The sequence below is a fragment of the Oryza glaberrima genome, chromosome 1, assembly GCF_000147395.1.
Source record: "Oryza glaberrima chromosome 1, OglaRS2, whole genome shotgun sequence".
Classification (NCBI taxonomy): Eukaryota; Viridiplantae; Streptophyta; class Magnoliopsida; order Poales; family Poaceae; genus Oryza; species Oryza glaberrima.
Window position 1 is genome coordinate 22,093,073 of NC_068326.1, and position 21,435 is coordinate 22,114,507.

The 21,435-nt window shown below is 43.7% G+C and overlaps 2 protein-coding genes across 4 annotated transcripts; both read left to right on the plus strand.

Moving 5' to 3' along the window:
- Positions 1 to 4,685: 4,685 nt before the first annotated feature.
- On the plus strand, positions 4,686 to 11,610 carry LOC127776210 (uncharacterized). Its single transcript, XM_052302575.1, has 4 exons — positions 4,686 to 8,847; positions 9,821 to 9,928; positions 10,417 to 10,526; positions 11,292 to 11,610. The coding sequence occupies exons 1-4, from the start codon at positions 4,752 to 4,754 to the stop codon at positions 11,364 to 11,366; spliced, it is 4,389 nt and encodes a 1,462-aa protein (XP_052158535.1). The 5' UTR covers positions 4,686 to 4,751; the 3' UTR covers positions 11,367 to 11,610.
- A 721-nt stretch (positions 11,611 to 12,331) lies between these two features.
- On the plus strand, positions 12,332 to 13,431 carry LOC127754304 (uncharacterized). 3 transcript variants are annotated; one of them, XR_008012803.1, is made up of 4 exons: positions 12,332 to 12,552; positions 12,660 to 12,808; positions 12,926 to 13,023; positions 13,115 to 13,431. XR_008012803.1 is itself a non-coding variant. In XM_052279784.1 (3 exons), the coding sequence occupies exons 1-3, from the start codon at positions 12,397 to 12,399 to the stop codon at positions 12,966 to 12,968; spliced, it is 348 nt and encodes a 115-aa protein (XP_052135744.1). In that variant the 5' UTR covers positions 12,332 to 12,396; the 3' UTR covers positions 12,969 to 13,431. The 3 variants fall into 3 exon arrangements, 2 of the variants coding, with proteins under 2 accessions (XP_052135744.1, XP_052135754.1); XM_052279784.1 differs by having other exon boundaries at positions 12,926 to 13,431; XM_052279794.1 differs by lacking the exon at positions 12,660 to 12,808 and having other exon boundaries at positions 12,926 to 13,431.
- Positions 13,432 to 21,435: the final 8,004 nt, after the last annotated feature.

Sequence of the window (21,435 nt, forward strand, 5' to 3'; positions counted from 1 at the left end):
TGCATTTATGTTGACTTTTAGAATGTCATAAAAATCATATATTACTATATTTGTATGTTAAGTTTTGGGTGTTTACTGGTGGATATAACATGATTATATGTTAGGCATTAGGGTGTACTAATAATTACTATGGTTATATGTTGAGGTTTAGGTGTTTAGTGGGTTGCATATATATATAGAAGGTATAGAGAGCTGGAATTTTTATACAGGTGTGACGTAAAATTCTTGGGACTTTCATACGGCACAAGCATTCTCTTGCAATTAAAATTTTAAAAAGTTCTTAGTTACTCCATTGAAAATAATATCTTGGTATTTAAGCTCGCTTTGCTTAATCTGGCTTGACTATAACAAGTATTCATTAAGCAATGAAAGGACACTATAAGTACAGAGTCACTGCCAGTTGACAGCAACTTGCAACCATCCAATGGGCTTTCCTTCTTTCTTTAATTGTGTTTTTGGTTTCTTGTTTTTAAAGGAAATCTTTTCAGTTTTTCCTATACTGTAATCATGCTTCACCGGAAAGCTGGTGCTGATGAATTTCCATGCTGTAGCCTGTAAGTTGCTTTCGTTCATTGTTATTGTACATGTGTAAATATCATTTTCCCCCATAGAGTTGCCAAGTGTGCCCTCTGTTCTTGTTTGATTTAGGATGCATGTTTTACTGCCGAAATACCATGTCAATAAAGATGCGAATATTAGGCAATGATCTAATATCAAATAATTAGAAGGAGCGAAACTTCAAACCCACATCGTCCAGCTCACACCTTGTGGAGCCCCTGGGCGTTTCTTAGGCATTGTGGTATTTTCGGAGGAGGGTTGTTTTGAATGTTGTTCTCTGAAGAAAATAACATTTCTATTTAATTATGATTGAATGTGAGATGAAACTTTAGGACAGCTTTGACTAAATGTGGGATAAGTCGTATCGAAATGATAGAATGAGAATGCAACCGCCAAGTGATGGAAAAATACATTTTCTTCTCTAACAAAAAATAGTTAGATGATATAAAAGCTAGAAGAAATAGCAAAAATACAAAGAGGAACATCAAGTGAGTTTTGTCCGTACTGATTGTATGTACCTTGGGCTTTTCATCTCTTCTATGGGCTCTTGTCAACATCATTTTCTACTAGCAGAATACACGTACTTCTGTTATGGGTTTGGAGCACACAGCATACAATAATGCCAATGTCACCATCTAATCTACCCATGCCATTCCGAATTTCCGACTACTATATGCTCTCATCTGCAACTCTCTCATGTGTTAATTAACTAGTCAGTATGAAAATGGATGAAGGATAGTGGTCCTATCTGTAAGATTGCAGTCGATGAAGTGGTGGCAGATTCACCATTATCATTGGAGTCTTTTAAAGAAGTACATAAGGTACATAAGGTATATATATCTTTGAAATATATCAGCATTCTCTATTTTTATTTCTGCCATAAGGTACATGCTTCTTTCTTGTATTTAAACAAAAATCGGCATACCACACATTTCTTACTTTATCCTTAAGGCACGAATACTAGCGCGATGTCAGTGTCTAGAGTAGATGTCACATAGATTTTTTTTAATAAGGGGAGGTGAGATAAAGAAGCCTAATAGACAACTTAATACCATATATATGTTTTATATACCATCTACAAAACTAAATAAATAATTAATTATACTACGGACAACCTATTTTATGAGTTATATGTATATTGTCCGTATATGGGATGGAATGATTACATAGACCACAATTGTCTCGACAACAAAAACTATACCCTTTTGTGCTTATTTTATCATGGGGGGTTCCCGCCGTCAGCTATCTTTCCATATAGCGAGTGTAATGGTATATCATAACCTCTATTCAGTACCCAATATCATCCTCACCTCTCTACAAAATTCATTAATGTCTTTTTTTTTACTGAGTACAATATTGTAGACAAAAAAATATAAATATTTTTGCGCCATTGTAGTAGTAAAACACGTACAATTTGCAGGGCCATCCCAGAAAAATTCATTGGCCCTATATGGAACGCTAAATGGGACCTAAACTTAAGTTGGCTTGTAAGTTGAAACAATGAAACACCAAATCAACTGATTTCTATATACAAAATATAGAAAAAAAAAGAAAAGAGGAAAAATAAGGCTTGGACTTGGAATTTACTCCCTCCATCCCAATAAAAACCAACTTAGCATTGGATTTGACATAATCTAGTACAATGAATCTAGACGTAGATTATGTCAAATCCAATGCTAGGTTGGTTTTTATTGGGATGGAGGGAGTATACCGCAAGGCTGGAGCTTGTCGTTGTCACTGTCAATCGCCGTAACCATCTCCTATGGCCACAACAGAAGTAACATGCTTTTGCTTGTATATGCATCAGCTGTAGTCTATAGGCTCCAAAATAATTAAGAGCAATGACGGCGACCATGAGCGCTCAGTGTTGTTGCTGCCACTGCATCCTTTCCATGATGCGATACTGATTGGCATGACACAAAGAGCAAATGTGAAGCGACCCTAGAGACAACTACAAGCGAGTGAGACAGGAGAACCCACAAATTAGGAGATACGGAGAGTTGAAGAGAGATTGTGCCAACTATGAGCTAAAAAACTCATTTGAACAACAAGAATAATAAAAACAAAGCCCACTATAACATTATATACTTAGGGTATTTAATACCACTTGGGGCCCCTTGGATTTAGGGGCCTTATATGGTTGCATGCCCCGCACCAGCCTAGGGACGGCCCTGGCAATTTGTTGTGGAAGGAAACATGGCCTTTTTTTACATTTTTACTATTGAAACGAAGACATGGGTGACAAGTATCAAAGACACTTCTTTTAAGCTGAAAAAAATTACTACTAACCTAGTGAGGATAGAGCAAGAAAAGAGGATATCATAATAAGTGAATGAGAAACTGATTTTTTTTCCTTGCCGCCACCAGAGGGAGATAGTGTCGAAACTCAAAAAATGTCCACCAACACATCCTCTCCTTTATCTTTTGCTGCCACCAACTGCCATGGGCCTATGGGAGCACTCGAGGAGGCACATCTCACCAGCGTTGAGTGAGAGTACAGACGGATCTTATCGTAAACCATGGCGACGATGAGGTGGCCGCTTACGCCAAGGGGTTAGTGATGCACACGGTAATGGTGGGGTTGACGAGGATGTGCATTAGTTCCCAAGAGTATTGCAAGCCTTCCATGATGTTGAGACTTTGGCGTGCCGCTGAACCTTTTCCTCCATGCACCACAGGCCAGTCAACAAACTTCTCGGTCGTTAGCACTGCTCATGGCCACCGTCGGTTGGTGATGGTGTCCCTAATGAATTGGATTCAATGAGAGTGGAAAGATTAGGGAAATGACAGATTTATTACAACTTAGTTACTCTTTGACATCATCTTCCACTTTAGTTCAATGTAAGTCGCCAATGATGATGTGCGCAAAAATCAAGCGACACAATCGCTGCTTTCAGAGATTTTGTTTCTTCGGAGAGTTTGCTTCCTGGCTCGAGGAGGACAATGATTACATACAACTTGCAAACTGTTGCGTAGAAACAACAGTTATGCATATTTTCGTTAACTATAGTTGGAAGTTTAGCAATATGTGCGATCTCTACCTTCAGGCTATTGGTCTAAGTAGTTTTGTTGGTTTCAATCGAGTTATGATTTTGTATTCATAGTAGTTTGAACTGCAACATCTATAATAATTGGTTGTAACTTCTTTGAAGTAAAGACCGGAATGGATTCTATTGGTGAATTACAAAGCATGATCCCCAATATCTGCTGCTCGGGACGCCCATCGACACACTATCAAGATTGGATGGCCTGCATCGACATGTCGGTAAGTGACAAAACTTCCCATACCTAACCCCTGTGTACTAAGGCCTTTTTTTAAAGAACTCGACCACTGTGGTATTCCTCCATTGACTACAAGAGAAGATCCAAAGCCACCGAAAAGAGGGATCGGATCCAACCTTAGAAACTTTTAAACACATTCGCAACTCCATAGTAACTTAGCTTCTAAACCGCTGAGCAATGAAAGAACCCCATAGGAGTAGGGTATTACGCTCAGTATGACCCGGACATGTATAACTGCTTTTCACCTCATTTACGCACGTGATTACTCTTGTTCTGCACCCTTGCTCCCTAGCCCGAACTTACATGGAGAGGAGAGGAGGGTCTATCGATTCCGTGCTCGAGGTGATCTTTTTGCGACAAATTCCATTATCTAACCACTTTGCCTATAACCCTGGCGATGGAAGCGCCGGTGTTGTCGACCTCCCATGGTCTGTCACCATGGAGGCCATATCCAAGTGATCCGAGTCATCTTCATCATGGTGGTGGCTAGCTTAGCTACTTCTATTGAAGAGGAGAACGTCTAAAGAAATGGGGATCATGATTAGGGGTATTTTAATCCATAAAAATATACGGTAGAAAAGACGATTCAAAGCGTATCTCATACGTATAATGTGACGTGGATCTAATTTTAGATTTGTCACGGTGGTACGGTTTTAATTATGTGAATAGCATAGATTTTAAAAGTTATATGACATATCTATTTTTTTTTATTAAAAAGATCAGCCGTCCTGTCCATGTGAGCAACAAAAAAAAAAAAAAAAAAAAAACTTCAGCGCAAAGGATGAACGGCCGAGATTTGACTTGGGCTAAACCCCAGTAGAAACACCCCCATTTTATTGCTTCTCTCTTTGCTCCGCTACCGTTTTCCCTTTCCCGGTGACCGCCGCCGTCGCGGCGCCACCCCCTCACCCATGGCGAGCTCGCCGGAGGCACCCGTACCACCGGAGAGCGCACGCATGGGTTCACCCCCGCCATCCCATTCCCCTTCTCCTCCTCTCCAAGGAGACCCCTCCCTACCAACCGACGCTCCTCCACCGGAGCCATCCCCCCAACCCCACCATGCCACCCCGATCCCGCCGCCGTCTCCAGGTCAGGCCACCGAGGGGTGGCCCAGGGCGGAAGAACCGCAACCTCCGATCGGTGGGACCCCCGGTGCGGCGGGCCCGCCGGCGCCGCCTTCGTTCTTCCCCTCGCTGGAGCTGGGTACCTCGGCGGCGCCACCTGCGCTCGAAGCCGCGGCGGCGGGGGCGGGGCAGCCCGGCTCCCCTTCGCCGTGTCCTCCCGCTGAGCCGGCGGCCGAGTTCTACCCCGGGTCGGCGGCGTCATCCCCTTCTTCCTCCTCGTACGAAACCGCGGAGGATGACTCGCCGGCGTCGCCGCCGCCCACTCCTCCGCCACTGGTCTTATGCGCCTCGCCGGATTCATCCTACACCGAGTCCTCCCCTGCGCGCGATCGCTTCGGCGACGAGGAGGGCTCGCACGCCGCGCCCGAGCTGCCGCCGCCGCCGACGCCATTGGAGGGCGGGCCAGATGCATCCTCCGCCGAGCCCGCGGCAATGGCGTCCCGTGCGCGCGAACCCATGGGCTCGCGCACCGCACCTGAACCGCCGACGCCGCCATTGGAGAGCGGGCAGGAGGGGTTTCAGCAGCAGCAGCCGCATCCACCGCCTACAACTCATCCGGAGTGTGATAGCTCGGAGCCTGCGGAGCTGCCGCTTCCTCCCACTAGTCCGGCTGAAATCGCATACACATCGCCAGATTCAGTCGAGGTCGATGTAGTAGCGGTGTTGCCAGAGGAAGCTCCTGGTTCAACGGTTGCAATGGAGGTAATGTACGGGGAGACTGATACCTCAGCTGTCAGTGTGTCTCCGGTATTGGGGAGTGCGGAGACAGATGCGGCCGAGATCGATGTAATAGCAGGGATGCAAGAAGAAGCTCCTGGTTCAACGGTTGCAATGGAGGTTATGTACAGGGAGAATGATACCGCAGCAGTCAGCGTGTCTCCGGTATTGGAGAGTAGGGAACCAGATGTGGCCGAGGGCGATGTAGTAGCAGGTGTGCAAGAAGCTCATGGTTCAAAGTTTTCCATGGAGGTCATGTACAGGGAAACTGATGCCGCAGCAGTCAGTGTGTCTCCTGTATTAGAGAGTGGGGAACCAGATAAAGCCGAGAACGATGCAGTAGAAGAGATGCAAGAAGAAGCTCATGGTTCAAGGTTTGCCATGGAGGCAACGTACGGGGAGCCTGATGCCTCAGCAGTTAGTGTGTCTCCAGTATTGGAGAGTGTGGAGCCAGATGTAACTGAGATTGATGTAGTATCAGAGATACAAGAAGAAGCTCCTGATTCAACGCTTGCCATGGAGGTAACGTCTGGAGAGACTGATACCGCAGCAGTTAGCACGTTTCCGGTATTGGATGGTGGGGATCCAGATGCAGCTGAGAAAAATGTAGTAGCAGGGATGCAAGAAGAAGAAGCACCTGATTCAATGCTTGCCATAGAGGTAACGTCTGGGGAGACTGATACGGCAGCAGTTAGTGTGTCTCCGGTATTGGAGGGTGTGGATCCAGATGCAGCCGAGATAGATGTAGTAGCAGGGATGCAAGAAGAAGCTCCTGGTTCAACGCTTGCCATGGAAGTAACGTACAGGGAGACTGATGCCACAGCAGCCAGTGTGTCTCCGGTATTGGACAGTGGGGATCCAGATGCAGCTGAGGTTGATGTAGTAGTAGGGATGCAAGAACAAGCTGCTGGTTCAGCGCTTGCCATGTTGGTAACTTACGGGGAGACTGATACCTCAGCAGTCAGTGTATCTCCAGTACTGGAGAGTGGGGAGCCAGATGCAGCCCAGATTGATGTAGTAGCAGGGATGCAAGAAGAAGCTCCTGCTTCAATGTTGGCCATGGAGGTAACGTACAGGGAGGTTGATGCTGCAACAGTCAGTGTGTCTCCGGTATTGGAGAGTGTGGAGCCAGATGCAGCCAAGATCGATGTAGTAGCAAGGATGCAAGAAGAAGCTCCTGGTTCAAAGCTTGCCATGGAGGTAATGTACGGGGAGACTGGTACCGCAGCAGTCAGTGTGCCTCTGGTATTGGAGAGTAGGGAAGAGGGGTCACTTCAAGAATCAATGCAGAGACCATCTTCTCCCACAATGAACATTGAGCAAGAGTCAATGCAGAGACCATTTTCTCCCACAATTGGCACTGAGACAAGTTCGCCAGAGATGGCTCCTGCTGGATCTGAGAACTGTAAAGTATCATGGTTGCCGTTGCCCCCTCCTACACCACTTGGCGAATCAATGCCCTCCTTGCCAGTCGCAGCTGCCCCCAAGGTTTTATTGGTGATGCCGGAGGAAGCAGTTGAGTCAGTCCCTTCATCGGAAGCTCTGGATGCTGAAAAACCTGCCTCCATCACACAGGCTGAGCCCAGCTCACCTAATACGCCACCGCCAGGATTTGAGAATTTTAAGTCGTCATGGTTGCCGCTACCCACGACTCCTCCCCCAGTTGAAACCACTGATGTCTTGCCAGATGTGGTGGTTACCAAGGCAGTGGAAGCACCCATTGAGGAGGTGTCTAGGCCATTGCCAGCTTTGGAGGTGACAAACATGGAGTCAGACACTGTCCTCAGTATCTTGCCAACAACAGTCTTGCCAACAGAAGGGACTGAGGGACTACTGCAACAACCACTATTGAGACCCCCTTCTCCAGTGGTGCAATCTGAACCATGTTTGCAAAATGAGATGGCACCTCCAGGGTTCGAGAATTTTAAGTCATCATCTGAACCATGTTCAGCAGAGGAGATAGCACCTCCAGGGTCCGATAATTTCAAATCATCATCTGAACCATGTTTACCAGAGGAGATGGCACCTCCAGGGTTTGAAAATTTTAAGTCATCATCTGAACCATGTTCACAAGAGGAGATGGCACCTCCAGGGTTTGAGAATTTTAAGTCATCATGGCCACCACTTCCCACTCTGCCCCAAACTGTACCAGATGCAGCCGCAGCGGATGCTTTGGCAGCAACAGTGGAAGAAGCAGCTGGGCCACCACCTGCATTGGAGTTGGAGGCAATGGATGTGGACATGGATGCCATACATCCACCACCGCTGCCTTTTGACAGTGGAGTGGAGTCATCGCAAAAGCCACTGCCAAGAGCACCTTCTCCCATAATGCAAGAAGCGCCCTGTTCACCAGATAGGGCACCGCCAGGGTTTGAAACCTATAAGTCATCACAGTTACTGCTACCATCTCCATCTCTGGCACAAACCACAAATGTGCGACAAGATCAATCGGTAACTGAACCTGTGTCTGTGATAGAGGAAGCCCCTCAGCTACTGCACTCAGTGGAGGTAATGGGTGTACATATGGATGCAGTACCTCCATTGCTACCATCATCTGAAAGTGGAGCAGATGGGCTATCTCCGCAGCAATTTGCGCAACCTCCTCCTGCAGAAAAGGATACAACAACCTGTTTGCCAGATATGGTGCATTCAGGATGTGACAATTCAGAGCCCTCTCAGCTTCTGTCACTGCCTGCTGTTATTTCTCCAGTTCAGACCCCAGATGGCTTGGCTGATGTTCCTGCCATTGACAGGGTTGCAGTGGCATTGGAAGAATCGCCTCAGCGACCGCTTGTATCAGGGGAAATGGAAGCTGGCACAGTGCCCATTCGGTCATCACCACTGAAGAATATTTCTGAGGGGTCACTGCCACAACTAGAATCAGAGTCACATTCTCCTACATCACAGGCTGCAGATAGCTTACTAGATGCATCTGACTCAAAGTCTGTGGCTGTGGCCTCAGAGGAGATGTCTCAGCTACCACTTGCATCGCAGGCAACTACTACAGACCTTGTCAGTACAACTGCAATGCAGCCACAATCTGAGGGTATAGTGGATGAGTCATTGCAGCCTCAGCATCCACCCTCTTCTACCGCACATGATTCACCTTGTTTACAGGACTCTGTGCCATTGGTGCCACCACCACCTTCCCCTTACCTAAATAAAGGTTAGTATATTGCATCTCATTTCCTCTAATTCCATGTCTATATAACTGCTATTGTTTGTGATGAGTTTGGGGGTCTTTGGAAGGTGAAAATGAGTCAGTGTGAGATTGGATCAAACACCATGCAGAGGCTCTGAGATGACCAAGTTTCTCAGGAAGGTCTATTTCATTGATACCCTGACTTGAGTACATAGGACGTCCACGTACATGGCTCACTAAGCTAAAGAAACATCTTATCCTAAATATGATTCTCTTACCACTAACAGGAAACACATTTCTATCTTATCTATTCTAACCTCTTAACTTGGCTTCCTTGATGTTCAAGGACAACTGGACAACCTGGCCAGCCTTGCGTGCTCATGCTACTGGGTCGTGTTTGGAGTTCTACGAACAGTTTTCTTTCCATTGATTAATCATGTACCAATCATATGCCCATCTTAGACTATATAAGTTTCCTATAATTTGTGAAAAAAGTTGGCTTGTTTTTTGTGATTCTCAGTCTTTGATATGATTTTGAAAGAAGAATGCTCATGCAAACTGTGGTTAGCAGATATAAATTTAATGAACTAGTTGCGGGAATCAGCATTAAGTCCTTAAAGTTTACCAAGCATGTAATGTGCTTTCATTCATTCAAAAAAGCATGTAATATGCTCACTTATATCTCCATTGATCCCCTATTTGTGTATACCTGGTCCCTCTTAAGACAGTTTCAGCCAAAATGATGAAGTTTGATCGCAATTGTGAAATATAGTACTAACTTTTTTTTAGAGCAATAGATGAAAGGAATATACTATGCTTCTGTGTACCTTCTCTTTGGATGTTATCCAATCCCTCAATATCAATTCATACATAGTTGTGAACCAAAGAAGTCAGCTTTTCACCCATAAATAAATCTGGGGCTAGTATATAAGTAATCCGGTGTAATTCTCTCTCTCTCTCTCTGAGCATAAGTAACCTCTGTTGCTAACTTGTACAGAAGTAGGTCAAATGGTATGTGGAAGCTGCCGTATTCTTCTTGCTTATTTTAGAGGTGCTGGTTATGTTCACTGTACTTGTTGCCAGACAATGAACTATGTATTGGAAGGTGCGTACTATTTCTCATTTGCCCAACAGTGTTTTACTTTTGTTATGCCCCATATAATTTTTATTTTGTCTTTCAACACCTATAGATATCAGCCATCTTGTATCTTACTTCTGTGGAAATACTTACTGAATACTGAGCATGCTTTTTCTCAAAAATTTGCCTTCTGCTACTGTCTAAATTATGTGTAAGAAGTATGGTTGGTTACATATTTCAACATTGGACCACTCAATAGAGAACTGGAGAATTTTGCCCTTGCCTTTATAATACTATTTGTTCATGCACACCCTCTAAAGCTTTTTCATGCAACACTTCTGCAAAATATGGATGCCATTTGCGCAAAATTTATCTCGTCTTTGTCTTTCCTTTTGAAGCACGGCTGTCCTTAATATTTCCATGTATTATAGCTTTTACCAAATACTGATGTACCGATGTGTGTATATATGCATCTTCTTACCCTTGCATGGGTTTTCCCCCTATGTTTGTTGCAGCTCATGAAGTTGGTAAGGTGCATTGTGGACACTGTGCGACATTATTGATGTATCCTTTTGGTGCGCCTGCTGTTAAGTGCTCGTTGTGCCTCTTTGTCACTGAAATTGGAGTAAGTGAACTATGGCTTGTGATAAATTTACTTGCTTTATGTGCTTATTTGTGATAAATATGTTGAAAAAGAAGGTAATGCTACATTGAAAAAAAGAGAGAGAGAACTGATTATGTACTGTGCATGTTGGTCGAGTTGGTTTACTTTCTAATGAATATGACTGCCTTAGATTCTAGATTTCCCATGCATCCGGTTGGCTATATGAGCTAAATCACTAATCCTGACAGGCATTATTTGCTATGTAAGCATGTTGTACTGAGACCTATTGTTTATCAAATATTAAGGTGATACTACATAAACTTCAATATTTGCTCTAAAAGGCTAGAAATCCCCATATTAATCAGATAGAGGGAGGGAGGTTAACCAGATAGATATATGGTAGATGGAAAGGAGGGATCTGAAGTCTGAAGCATGTTCTGAGCATGACTCAATATGCTCCTTTAATAAAATGTCGTGGCTCAGGTGCTTCATATATAATAGACATGGTTTGCTTTATCTGAATCCCAGTCAACACATGAAGCTTTTATCTTCCTCCTTGTCTCAGATAATCATGCCGTGCACTATGATAGATCTGAAGCACTACGAACTGTCTTTGACTGTGACTCCACTTTGATGCCTTCAGCTTTGGTTGCCTGCAATCCTTTGCTGTTCCCACGCTTTCATTCAGTAGATTTCTTGATACTTAGACTGTCGTTGCAGTGCATAATTGTTCAGCTATTTGCCAATACATTGATCTCCTTCAATTCTTTGTTCCTTTTGTTCCAGGAGCGGAATGTTCGCCGTCGGTTATCAATCGAGCAACCCACAAGAACTAACTCATCAGGGCTAGCTGAAGCCTGATCAGTTCTGGTCCCATGTACCCATCGGATTCCAAGAAAGCTTCAAATGCTAATGTGGATGAAAGGAACAGAATGTTCGCCCTTCGTCATGAGGTGTGGGCATGAAAGTTCAAGATGGTATGGACAAGCCAAAGTGTACAAAGATAGCGTTTTTTTTTTCATTGATGTAGACAGGAAAGGTGACCTTGTTAGTACGACTAGATCTCCTTTGAAAGGGAAAATAAAAGAAAAATAGTTCGATTCAATCTGGAGGTGATATGCGTATGTCATATGAATGATAACAGAGTAGTTTTCAGATGGTTCTTTCGCGGTGACCATCATGTTGCCCCCTGACGTGTTGAGGCTTGAGAATTAGCCATGCTGCTAATCGTGCTTTAGGCCATCATTGCTGTAGACACTTTTGCAGGGATTGCTCAGACTTAGTTTCAGAGTCCGGTCTGTGGTATGGGCAAGAATTGAGCTGCGAAATTTTTTTTGAAAACATCTGGAAATATACTCAATGTGGATAATGGAAAGTTTCAGCTTAACCAAAGCTCTCTTTAGAACAATTTGATATTTTATTTGATTCCTGCAAATGGGCACAACCCTCATAGTTTCTGACTTGATATTAAGGTAAAATCTCATCTAAACAGTAATTTTGTCCTCGGTTAAGCTTTTTTTAGTTTAGCATAAAACAAAGTAGTTTATCGCATACTCTAGCTAAACGCGAAAACCATGCGAGCATAATTAATTGAGTTTTAATTATTTTAAACTTAAAAAAATAGATTTATATGATATTTTAAAGCAACCTCCATCAGTTTAGCAGCTTGAAAAACTTGCTAACACAAACCAAGATAAAATCGGTAATCAGAGAATTAGATTGAGAAGACTATGGCTCCTCAGTTCTCAACATGTGGGCCGAATTCTTTACTGGGCCTAACTAAATGGGCCGATTGCGCAATCGGCTAAGGAAAACGAAGGCTCACGTCTCGTCCCGACGACGTGCGGCCGGGAAGCGAGCGAGCGAGCGGAGACCCCCTCTCGGCTCGCCCATGGAGTTCGGCAGCGGCGGACGCGACGCCCGCGCGCGGCGGCAGCTGCAGGCGGCCGGGCGCGCCGCGGCGTACCTCGGCGGCGGCTTCCTCCTCCTCTCCGCCGCGTCCTCCGCCGCCGTCCGTTCCCTCCGCTCCCTCTCCGACGCCAACCAGGTACCACACTACAACACACCCAAACCCTTGTCGCTCAGTTTGCCGCCTCCGCCTCCGCCGCCGTCGCTGCCCTGACCTGAACTGGGCTGCGCTGCTGTTGCGCGCAGAGGAAATTCGCGGCGCCGTGTGGCGCCTGCGAGGGGAAGGGGACCTACGCGTGCAGGCTCTGCAGGGGCAGCTCGACGATCGAGTGGTCTCCGCTCCACGACCCGGTGTTCGTCAACCCGTGCCTCTGCCCTACCTGTGACGGGACTAGGTTGGCCGTCCTTTGCGGAGATTTCCTTGACCTTTGGTCACGCCCCTTTGAATTGCTGTGCTGCTGTGACCATGCTGCTATGGATGTTTGTTGATTTTTTTTTAAACATGTTTTCAGGGTGCAGCGCTGCTTGAACTGCCTTGGAAAAGGCTACGCTTGAAGGGGCAATGCGTCCTTGCGTTTGGCTTATCGTTGGCCACTGGGATTTCCGCACGGTCAGTCTCTGTTCTTGCTAAAGTTTGGTGAGGACGTTTCAAGTGTTTACAGATGTGGCTTGGTCTTGTGCTGATGAAATGCAAATGATAGGTGATTGAATTGGATAGTTTGTGTCGAGGAATTAGGCCTTTTTAGGGGAAGTTGAGAAATTAGGCTTGTAAGGAGGAATTTCTGGCCAAAAACTAAAACCAAAGACCAACGTGTATAATAAAATGTGGACTTTGATTTTCCCTACCATTTTTGTTTGTATAGAAGAAATATAATTATGCTTTCTGAATGTATGCAGAATATTCAGATGATAGACATAAGATGCTTGAGATTCTCTTTTGATCCATTGGGTTTTCTTGTAAATATGTAATGAGATTTTGCTACAAGAATGGCTAAGTATTAGTTGTTTTTGCTTTTCAGTATCAACTGTCATGACAGCTAATTTCTCAGCATATTATTTTAGGTAGTAGTGTTGCTCAACTAACAATCAAAAACATGATAGAAACCCCTTAAAACCTTTAACATGAGTCCAGTATTTGGTTTGAGAAGGATCACTCCATTAAATGTTTTGAGCCCCAGATCATGTGGCTGTGAGCCTGTGAGGACAAGAACGGTCATCGTTCACTCTTATCGGCTCAACAGTCATCTAGTTGATGAAATAAAAACTGCACTGTGTCATGACTACTTCCATTCACATAAAAAAAGGTCTGATGGTGTAACAAATTAGTCACTTAAGTCTGTGTTCTGATGTGAATCCTTAAGGGCCCCATCCCTGAAATAGATAGTATATCATAATTATAACTGGCAGGGTGAAAGTAAAAAAAAATTCTCTACAGTCATCCAACTACCACTAATACTTTAATTACCATGTTCTCAAGTTTTGAAAATCTTGGACTTTTAGGTATAGACAGTAATGTGTTGGTTTTTGAACATAGCTGTCTACATAAGATTATTTTTTGCCCCTGCCGTTTGTCCCAAAATAAGTTCATTTTTAAGCAATCATTGCATCGGAGTTTGAAAAGGGATAAATGCATTGGGAGTAGATAAGGAGATGAATAATTGCATTGGTATTTTATAAAGTGTGGGTATTATAGTATTTCTGAATTTGTATTGTTATGTGTGGGATGGGTGAAAAATGAGCTTATTTTGGGACACAAGGAGTATAATATAACAAAATCACGGTCGTGTATAATTATGCCATGAACCTTGAGCAAATAAACATAGAGGTCAATAAATCAATCTGTTATTGCCCCCCCCCCCCCCTCCCTCGCTTTTCTTTATTATTTGACAGCCATTTGAGGCGAATTTCAGCGTTGTCACAGGAAAAATCACATCAGCCTCTAATCTGTAACTTTCAAAGTATGTATGACAATAGTGAGAGATGACCTCTTACGACTATGAAATATGTTTGTTTCTTATATACTTCCTCCGTTCCACAATGTAAGACTTTCTAGCATTACCCAAATTTATATAAATGTTAATGAATCTAGACACATGTAGAAAACATATATATTAATCAATGGATGAATCTAGGTAAGTCCAAAAAATCTTACAATATGAAACGGAGGGAGTAATTGTTAAACAACTGTGGATGTTGTGTAGTGATAATCTACTCTAAGAATGCTGGAAGGGTTATAAACACATTTTAGCTTTTGTTTTGGTCTTTGTCATTGGAAAAATCGTGTTCAGATCAGCCAAGGTAATTTTTAACACACATATTATTCTTTATTCCTGAGGTATATATTTTGATGATTTCGTCCTTTCTATATGTGCAGAAAATCGCGTGTGCATAAAGGGCACCAATATGTACACGCTGATATAGTTCGGCACTTGCTTTGACTTATTCAATCATATACAGTTTTATTAACTTAAGTTGGGTAGTAGGGATCTGTATAGTTCAATTAAGCAGTTGACCTAACAACTAATGACACGAAAACTTATGCTTTGCTTGTTCATTTTAACCTCCTAATTATTGCGCCCCCCCCCCCCCCCCCCCCCCCACATCTTGTATGATATTGCCACAAGTTGCCCTATCTTTGCAAGCAAACACAATGATCATTGGATATAACCTCATAAGAATCGTCAGTCAACTATGTTAGCATCTGCCAAATGTGCATATCTCATCATTTCCCCAAACTGCCCTAGTTTTTCTATCCTTTAAGTATTATAATTTTGAAACAAGGACCATGCCATTTAAATAAGTACACCTGATCTCAACCGAATGTGGTTTGCAGTTGCAGAAAGTTCCTCTTCTCTTCTTTTTTATCTACTTGCCCTGTGAACCCCATAAACTAAGCTAGAGGAAAGGGAACAGGCCAGCATTTTCAATTCCTTGTGAGATATGGCAAGGAGCATCGCCATTGGTAGTGGTAGGTACTACTACTACTAGTATTGTTTAGGGAGACAGGCTCTCCTACCTCCTCCATGAGGTGGCCAAGTTCCTGTCACTAGCTGAAGACTGAAGAGAACAACAAATGGACTGCACCCTTCACTATCCCAAGGCTTGAAAGGAACCCCCATAATTGAGAAGAAAAAGAAAGATCAGCTCCTGTGATCCCAAAGTCTTATCTTTATTTTGCCGCTCTTTTCATGGCGTCAGGTTAGTCGGATCTTCTGCTTGTGGCATTCGGACTTTTTTTTTTCCCCTTCGTCGAGAAAATGGTGCGCCGGAGGAACATTTGCATCTTTCCACCCCAGTAAGAGACACAGAAGTCGACCTTCAGAGACGACGAAGTGAAAGCCGAATTGGTGCCAGCGCGTGCATGATGTGTGCAACGAGGCTCCTGGAGTCTAGGGAACAAAGAATCTCACGGGCATCATTAAAAACTTGAAGAGCGTTCTAGACCGTGTTTAGTTCCAATTTTTTTTTAAACTTCTAATTTTTTCATCATATCAAAATTTTCCTACACACATAAACTTTTAACTTTTCCATCACATCATTTTAATTTTAAACAAACTTTTAATTTTGGCGTGGACTAAACACAATCTAATGGCGATATTGCACAAATGGTTTAGATAGAAATGCCCAAAAAAGATTTAAATAAAATTCTGCGTGTTTCAACAACATATAGGCACCGTTTGGAGTGATGAGACTATGATGGAAAGCATCACCCTCGATGGAGTGGAGGTAGGGCACGTCGCCGTCTGAAGAAGGGCCAACAGAATCCATTGCACAGGGGAAGCACATAGGAAGCACATAGGTTTATTAATGGATTAGGGAAATGATATTGCGCTGATCAAAGAGTATGTTTAAATCGTAGTCATCCATTATCCCTCTCTCATTTCATGGTAACCCTCAACCCATTCCTTGATTCCCCTACCCCAATCTCACTCCTCTTGTGCCGTTATCCAGATAAACCATTAGGTTGAGATGAGGGATGCTTACAATGATTAAAATGTGGAAGTCGATAAGAAAGAAAAATAAATAAAAGAAGGTTGTGATTGGTTAAGATTAGAAAATAGATAAAGAATTGTCAAACAAATTTCAAACTTTGTGCTTATTCATGGTTAGAGGGAACAGTAACATATTAAAAACGCACTACTAACAAATACTCACTCTGTCCCAATATATAAACAACTCCAGCATTTAAAATTTGTTTCAAAATATAGCATTTCTTATCTACTTTCTCTTCTTAATCAATAACAACCATTTGCCATTCATATTTCCCCTCTACTTTCTCTTACCAACTAATCACAACATTTTTTATTAGTCCCACCTATTCCATCTGTCCTAAAATATACTCCCTCCGTTTCATAATGTAAGTCATTCTAGCATTTTCCATATTCATATCGATGCCAATGAATCTAGACATATATACCTATCTAGATTCATTAGCATCAATATGGATGTGAAAAATACTAGAATGACTTACATTATGAAACGGAGGGAGTAACAACTTTTAGCATTCAACATTTGTCTCAAAATATAACAACTTCTTCAACAACATTTTCTTCTTAACCAATCACAACCCTCCACAATTCACTTTTTTTAACTACTTCCACTTCTCAACCAATCATAATATCTTCGTATTTAATTCTCCCTACTTTCTTAATAACCGTATCCAACTCTGAAACTTTTTATATTCTAGGACGGAGGTAATACTTCTCAATACTCATTTCTTACCTTAAAATTTCTTATATTTTGAAATAAATGTAGTAAAATTTAGTCACATGAAACGTTCTCGCTGTTAAGTTTGTCACGAATCAATTTGTGGAGGAGCTCTGCCTGTTATAAGAGCAAGTTTAATAATAGAGACAACTGCTCTCGTTATAAGAGCTATCTATAAGCTTATATTAGAACTAATATATAATTGATACTCCATCCGTCCTAAAATATAGCAACCTTGTACTGGATGGGTCACTATTTTAGAACGGAGAGAGTAAATTATAAGGTTATCTCTGATTGTTTTCTCTTATTATATAATATACGTAGTATATCTTTATTGGAACATGTTAAGAGTTAATTTTTGCATGGAAGCTGACTCTTCTCTTTTCCTTTTTTTTACATACTTCCTCCGTCCCTAAAGATAATAACCTATAACTGGATGGATAAAACGTTTCTTAGTATAATGTATCTTGATAGACTTCTTATCTAAATATGTTGTACTGGAAAATGGCTTATCCAATCCTAGATTTTTATATTTTAGGATAAAAGTAATAAGTTTTTATGGCTTACTCCCTCTGTTCTAAAACACTTATTTTTTATATTCAAATATGGATATACACTATATCTATATTTGGCAAAATTGGTTATGTTTAGATTTAAACCCAGGCCGTGTTTAGTTACTTCAAAAGTTGGAAGTTTGGGTTGAAATTGGTACGATATGACTGAAAGTTGTGTGTATGACAGGTTGATGTTATGGAAAAAGTTGGAAGTTTGAATCTAAACACAGCCCTATAAGTGTTTTTTTCTTTTACGGAGGGAGTATAGCTTTGCTACTGTACTCGCTCTGACCGGACGGCACGCTGGCTGACGCTACCACCACAAGGATATTCTCGCGATCACATCACATCGTCGCGTTGGTGGGGACCGGCCGGCGGACAACGGCAGAAACGCCATCCCCAATATCCCCCCATATCCCCTCTGGTGGGCAAGTACGGTGGATGTGGATGCTCTCCGCTTCCGTTCGCCCGGTCAACGATCCCACGCATCCTACGGTGCGCGCCCGCGTCGGCGTGACGGTCTCTGCCGCGTCTCGTCGTCGCCCACCCAAAGCCGCCCGCCCGTGCGCCGCGCGCGTCTCGCACGTTTCCGTCGCACGGCGCGCCTGGGCGTGGGGCGGCAGCCTCACGCTGATCCCCGACGGCGACCGGAGCGGCCGCTGCGATTCTCAAAAGTCCAATCTCATATCGTCTCTTCTTGTGTGTGTGCGCGCGCGCGCGCGCATGCTGCGTATCATCGCCATCACCGTCCACTCAAGTTCGTGGACGCCAGAGGCGAAAAAAAAAGAAGAGCACAGAAGACCAGTCTCTCTGGTCTCTCTCTCGATCGATGAGCAGTTGCCCCCACAACATTGGGAGGTAGAGATTCCAAGTAGGTGCACCCCGTGCTGTTGGTCCGAAATGCCGCGTGCATGATCCTACAAAAGCGCGTGCGTCGCATCCTCGCAGGGGCGGGGCGGAGCGTGTGGCGATGAGCGACGCAGCCTGTCGATTAGTGGCTTTCTCGGTGGCATGTGGGCAAATGGGCGATGGTCTACCGGTATCTGCAAGTTGTGCGTCTCCATATAAAGTTGGGCTCACCTATAATTCATTGAGACTTGTACCTTGGGCATACCCTTAGACAATTATGCTGATGGAGATGATTAAAAGCAAGACTAATAATACAGCCAGCTGCTTACTGTATAGATCCTTATAGCCTATCTCTCAGCTCACTCATACAGTGGCTAACTCTTTACTATGAATATATGGTTTACCTGTCTGTCTCACAGATTTTTTTTTGTTCCTGTGCCTAAGCCAGCTATAAACTTATATCCTGCTTCTTATCTCTCTCCTTTCCTCTCTTATCCACCTCAGCATTTAGCCTTTTTATAGCCCTCTATTATACTTGCTCTAATATTTGTTCGCACCTAGAATTCATACATCTTTTCAAAATTGTAATTAACAAACTGAATTTGAAATACAAATACTATAGTTGACTACCAAAAGACCACTATCACCCGTTGCCTCAAAAGGCTCAAAGCCTCAAACCGGTCATGCGGTTGAAAAAAAAAAGAAAGAAACATGAGAAGTAATCTCTTATTTTTCTTCTTTTCTGGAGAGGAACATGAGGCGCAATATATTTATCTCTCTAGCGTTGAAACCTAGTCCTTGGAACAATTTGTTTATGTTGTCAGGCTAGCTGTTTTTGCATCTCCACGGAAGTGATTATACGATGATTTCCTGTATTTTGCAGTTTGGATCACGTCATGCTTCTGTCGACGGGGATACCCGTAGACCGGATATAGAGGATATTTGGATACACTGGTACGAGGATCTACATAATACGATATCAAGCAAGCAGAAAACAAAGATTATACTGGTTAAAATCCCTTGATAGGTAATAGCACTAATCCAGTTGATATGGGATTATATGATGGAAACCACAGATTACAAAGGGAAAGTGGAACTTGATGATACCGCCGAGATCGTAATCGAGCAGGTTCGATTAAATCTCCCGGTGACTTGGCTCCTGCAGGCTTCAACTCCGTAGGTGGTGGTGGATGTGTTGGCTATGAGATTCGATGCCTTAGGTCCTCCCGGGGGTCCCTTTTATATCGCAGGCCAACTGGTCTCCAAGTAGGACACGGAGACATCAGACCCGGCACGATACAATGACGACCCAGTTCCGTCCGAGTAGGACTCCTTTCATCTGTGAACTCCATGATAAATTTCCTTAACGTATGCCGAAAACGTCCATATACGTGCAAAGGTACCATATCGATATGTGACGTATATCGAAGGGTAGAGGGTATCCCTTACCCGTAACCTTGACAGCTTCGGCAAGGCATGATGCCCTTTTCTAACCTTTTGACAACTCGAGGTATTAGACTAGTTAGAGCATCCCATCCCAGCAGCTCATCTAAATTTAATCCTCCATATCCTTATATGGATGGCCATCCAAAAAAGATTCCTTCTTCATATACCTTCCTATTCCAATAGATCATTCATATTACATCCTCCATATCACAACCTCCTATATTTTACTAATATCTTCCAACTAACCATATATTTGTGTTATTTTTTAAGGGCTATATCTTGAACAACTAAATTTTAACGGTGTTATTTATCACGATAATGTAAATAAGTGTATTTTAACCTATATATTTTTAATGGATAATTTAATGCATTAAATTGTGACTTTCTCCCAGACTATATTTCTCTTTTTCTCTCCTTTTCTATTCCTCCTTCTCTCTGCTTCTTTCTACACTCTTCTCCATTCTTTCCCCTTCTCTCTTCTGCCGACTGCCGCAACTCTCCTCTCCTCTCCTCTCGGCGTGGGAGACGGCGGCAGCGGGGCAGCCGAGCTGGCAGAAAGCGGCGGCAGGCGTGCAGCCTAGGGGCGGCGGCGGCCGGGCGGGCGAGTGGCGGGGGCGGCGGCGGAGGCGGAGGCGAGCGGCCGGGCGAGCGAGGGGCGGGGGCGGCCGCGGAGGCAAGCGACCAGGCAGGTGAGGGCCGTGGATGGTCGGGGAGGAGGCAGCCGGCGGCAGGCGGGCGAGGGGCGGAGGAGGCCGCGCATCGTGACGGCGGCAGGCGACGCGAGCAAGGAGCAGCAGCGCGGGCGACGCGAGCAAGGAGCAGCAGCGCGGGCGCAATCCCGATGGGGGTGGCACGGATAGCGGGGCCTCCACTCCGACGAACTCCAACGACAGACCCGGTATGTCCATCCTCTCTATTCCCCATGGTACAATCCAGATGGTGGCACGAGTTCATCTGAGCTGAGTAGTTGGGGGATAGCGTGAGGAGAGAGAAACACCAAATTTGGCATGGGGAGGGCTCAGTTTGAAGGACCTCTAAAAATGGTGTGTGTGATGGAGGCTTTGCTGGAGCGTGTTTTTTCATCTCCATACGCTAAAAATGGGATGGATGGCCAGATGGAAGAGCTGCTCTTAGGCTGTGTTCTTGCGTTATGATTGGAACTTCTTCCCCAGAAATGTAAAACGAAACAAACTTATTATCGCATGATTAAATAAATATTAGCTTAAAAAACTTTGAAGTGGATTAATATAAATTTTTAAAGCAACTTTTCTATAGAAAAATTTTATAAAAAAACATATCGTCCAAAAACGTGTGCGCAGAAAACGAGCCAGTCGAAAAACACAGCCTGATGCTTCGGCCCGGTTTAGTTCCCCACTTTTTTTCTCAAAATACCACATCGAATCTTTAAACACATGCATGGAGTATTAAATATAGATAAAAACAAAAACTAATTGCATAGTTAGGGA

Excerpts from the sequence above, each read along its gene's own strand:
- LOC127754304 (XM_052279784.1), top strand. The coding sequence starts at position 12,397 with ATGGAGTTCGGCAGCGGCGGACGCGACGCCCGCGCGCGGCGGCAGCTG. Across the intron at positions 12,553-12,659 it reads CCCTCTCCGACGCCAACCAG|AGGAAATTCGCGGCGCCGTG; the intron begins GTACCACACTAC and ends TGTTGCGCGCAG. Across the intron at positions 12,809-12,925 it reads CCTACCTGTGACGGGACTAG|GGTGCAGCGCTGCTTGAACT; the intron begins GTTGGCCGTCCT and ends ACATGTTTTCAG.
- LOC127776210 (XM_052302575.1), top strand. The coding sequence starts at position 4,752 with ATGGCGAGCTCGCCGGAGGCACCCGTACCACCGGAGAGCGCACGCATG. Across the intron at positions 8,848-9,820 it reads TTCCCCTTACCTAAATAAAG|AAGTAGGTCAAATGGTATGT; the intron begins GTTAGTATATTG and ends TAACTTGTACAG. Across the intron at positions 9,929-10,416 it reads AATGAACTATGTATTGGAAG|CTCATGAAGTTGGTAAGGTG; the intron begins GTGCGTACTATT and ends TGTTTGTTGCAG.